Below are 2,836 nucleotides of genomic sequence, written 5' to 3' on the forward strand. Positions count from 1 at the left end.
ACCCACCCATAAGCTGCAGTTAAAAATCAGCCATCAGAGATCGAAAGGGTTGGTGAATTCAAAAACATACAAAACACAGTAGAAAAAATAAAAAGGCCAGAACAAAAGTATGCATGCTGAATGAGACAGATTTATTGAGAGACTAACAGTGAGGCCCTGGGCACACAGTCCAATTAGAAATACGTTTATGCTGATGCAGTTGAATTTATGAGCAGAACAACCTGAGAGGTAAGAGACCTCCTGCACTGCTAGATTGCAGTCTCTTGTTACAAAGCCGTGTCTTGCTTTCCTTAGCTGGAGATGAGTTTCAGCTGGTCACCGGCCTCCTCTTCCGCATCACCAAAGAGCCATCCCTCTGTAAGCTGTCTGCATCTTCCAAGCACAGGGGAGGCTGGATGGCACGCATTGTTTCTCAGGTTGTTCCTAGCGAAGGTAACTGGTTGAGGGTCCTGTAGTCATCAGAGCCATTGGTCCATCAATAGGTGCTGTAGCCAAAGCCAGAGCCGGAGCCCCATGGCCTGTAGAAGCTGCTGCCATAGCAACAGCCGGGATTGTTGAAGTTACTAACGCCACCATAACAGTAGTTGCGGGAACTGTAGATGGTGCCACAGCCGTGGTTCAGGGGAGAACCCAGAGGCACGACACAGTTGAGGGGAGTGGCTCTGTAGGTCCCGTGGAAGTTGGTTCCATGGCAAGGATACCCTGGGAAGTAGTTTCCGCAGCAGAAATAACGAGTCATGATGGCAGATGAGGAGAGGGATTTGGATAGACTGTGAAAAACAAGTTACCGAAGTGTGAATGCAGCCTCTCTCCCACACCCGACCTTTTATACCTTGAGTTGCTGGATATGACACACCAGTCACTGCACGCCTCCCCCCAGATTTGCATAAATAAACCTATTATTTTTCTAATAAAATGTGCATCAAGAAACCCACAGACTCTTTGGCCACATTTTTGTTGGCTTTTCTGTTTACAAAGGAATGTGTGCTATCTTCAAAGCCAGTGACCATCCTTGACACACCACTGAGTTCTTTTCATCAGGGTCCCACCGTTTAACTACTATCCTGATTGCATCATGTGAGGCCCTAAATCTTCTGCGTATAAACTCCTCCCGGTTGACATTACTTGGCAAAAAGCTTTGGCAAGAACACAAACACTCAAACCAAGACAGAACCATTGTCAGAGATCTTTGACTCTTCGGTAAACATAATTCTAAGACAGTAGACAAGTAGACAGAAACACTATAAACCTCATGAAATCCACTTCCTGTATCATTCCAAACACTGGTACTTACAAACAGAGGGCTTTGGTTTTGCTTTGTTTTGCTAGGTGGTAGAGAACATCATTTAGCACAAGATAAAAGTAGTGGCTGCAGAATGCTGTGAATATATTAGATACCACTGAATTTCTGGCTTTAAAACAACTTGTTTTATTTTATGTAAATTCATCTCAATATTTTTTTAATTTTTGAGAGCGTTACTATAAAAATCATGTGAACAATATTTTTTTTTAAATTACATGACGGTGAGGAGAGAAACCCATTGGTAGGAGGGCTGAGGAGCTATAGGGAGAGATACATTGTACACATATATGCATTTTTAATTAAAAATGAACAGATCTTTTCATAAAAGCTGTAAGGGCACTCCATCCATAATGAGATTGCTCAGGAAAATCTACCAGTCGTTTTCATCTGTGTCCTTTATGAGCATCTTTCTTGTTAACACATATTTTATTATTTTTTTTATGGAGAACATACAATCCTCACTTGTAAATCATCTTAAACACTGCCAAACTATCTTGTCGTGGTGTAGTGCTGGCAGTGAGTGGAACGGTGCCCACTGCAGAGTCATGTTGCCACATTAAGTTCTCAATGGCTACCAGTAAACCAAGCCTGAGTGCCATGACCCAGTTAAAACATGCGAGTTATATTTCAGAACCAGGGAGCTCCCTTATGCTTCCCAATGTGCCGTGTGCAATCGGTCCTTGTGATGAGGGATTCATACCGAATTTGAGCTCAAGATGATAAATTTGTACCGATATAAGCACTCCTGTGTGAATAAAAATCTGTATTCATTAAAAGAAAAAGTAACAAAGTTGCTGGATATAGCTGGGTCTTATGGTACCAGACTACAATCATGTGCTTCAGAGTTCAAACCCAGCTCAGTACAGTGAGCACTGTACAAAAACAATGTTGTGTGGATATACATTGATTTTTTTTTCTGTATTGTAAAACCATGGGATCCACTGGGCAAAATGAATTGTTCCCACCAGAACTGATTTATTGAGATTCTTCCTTGGGTTCTGTGAGAAGAAGGAGGAGAAAAAGAGGAAACCTATACAACATCTTGTAAGTGGTTATCGCTTCATAAAATTATTGTGTGTAATGAGTATACTTATAGGAGATAAAACCATCTCTAATTCACTTTTAGGAAAAAGAATGAATTAATAATATGTACTTTACCATTTTAATCCCTTCACTGGTGCGCGCGCGTGTGTGTGTGTGTGTGTGTGTGTGTGTGTGTGTGTGTGTGTGTGTGTTGTCTTACATGGACCTAGAGGAAAATCAAATACCAGTGTTCAGCTAAAGCAAATAAATGACTCCTAATGACACTCTGTTTTATCCATGTCTCAGTGTCTCACTCAGCCATCCTAAGAGGAGCAGATGGAAACATGTACAGAGACCCACAACGGGACAGTGCGCAGAGAGTAAGAGGCCTTGGGACACTCAGACATCCCCATCGATCCCTCCCCTTGTGGCTCCTATAGGAAAAGAGGTGGGAAGCGTGTAAGAAGCAGAGGGCATGGGGAAAGCAAGGCCCTCTAAGTCATCAGGGTC

The 2,836-nt window shown here is 42.4% G+C and overlaps 1 protein-coding gene across 1 annotated transcript; it reads right to left on the minus strand.

The window, feature by feature from the left end:
- Positions 1 to 372: 372 nt before the first annotated feature.
- LOC127227489 (keratin-associated protein 7-1) lies at positions 373 to 812 on the minus strand. Its single transcript, XM_051191836.1, has one exon. It carries the CDS (start codon positions 737 to 739, stop codon positions 476 to 478), a length of 264 nt encoding a protein of 87 aa, XP_051047793.1. The 5' UTR covers positions 740 to 812; the 3' UTR covers positions 373 to 475.
- Positions 813 to 2,836: the final 2,024 nt, after the last annotated feature.

This window comes from Phodopus roborovskii, unplaced genomic scaffold (assembly GCF_943737965.1).
Source record: "Phodopus roborovskii unplaced genomic scaffold, PHOROB, whole genome shotgun sequence".
Classification (NCBI taxonomy): Eukaryota; Metazoa; Chordata; class Mammalia; order Rodentia; family Cricetidae; genus Phodopus; species Phodopus roborovskii.

Coding starts and splice junctions, on each gene's coding strand:
- LOC127227489 (XM_051191836.1), bottom strand. CDS start 739: ATGACTCGTTATTTCTGCTGCGGAAACTACTTCCCAGGGTATCCTTGC.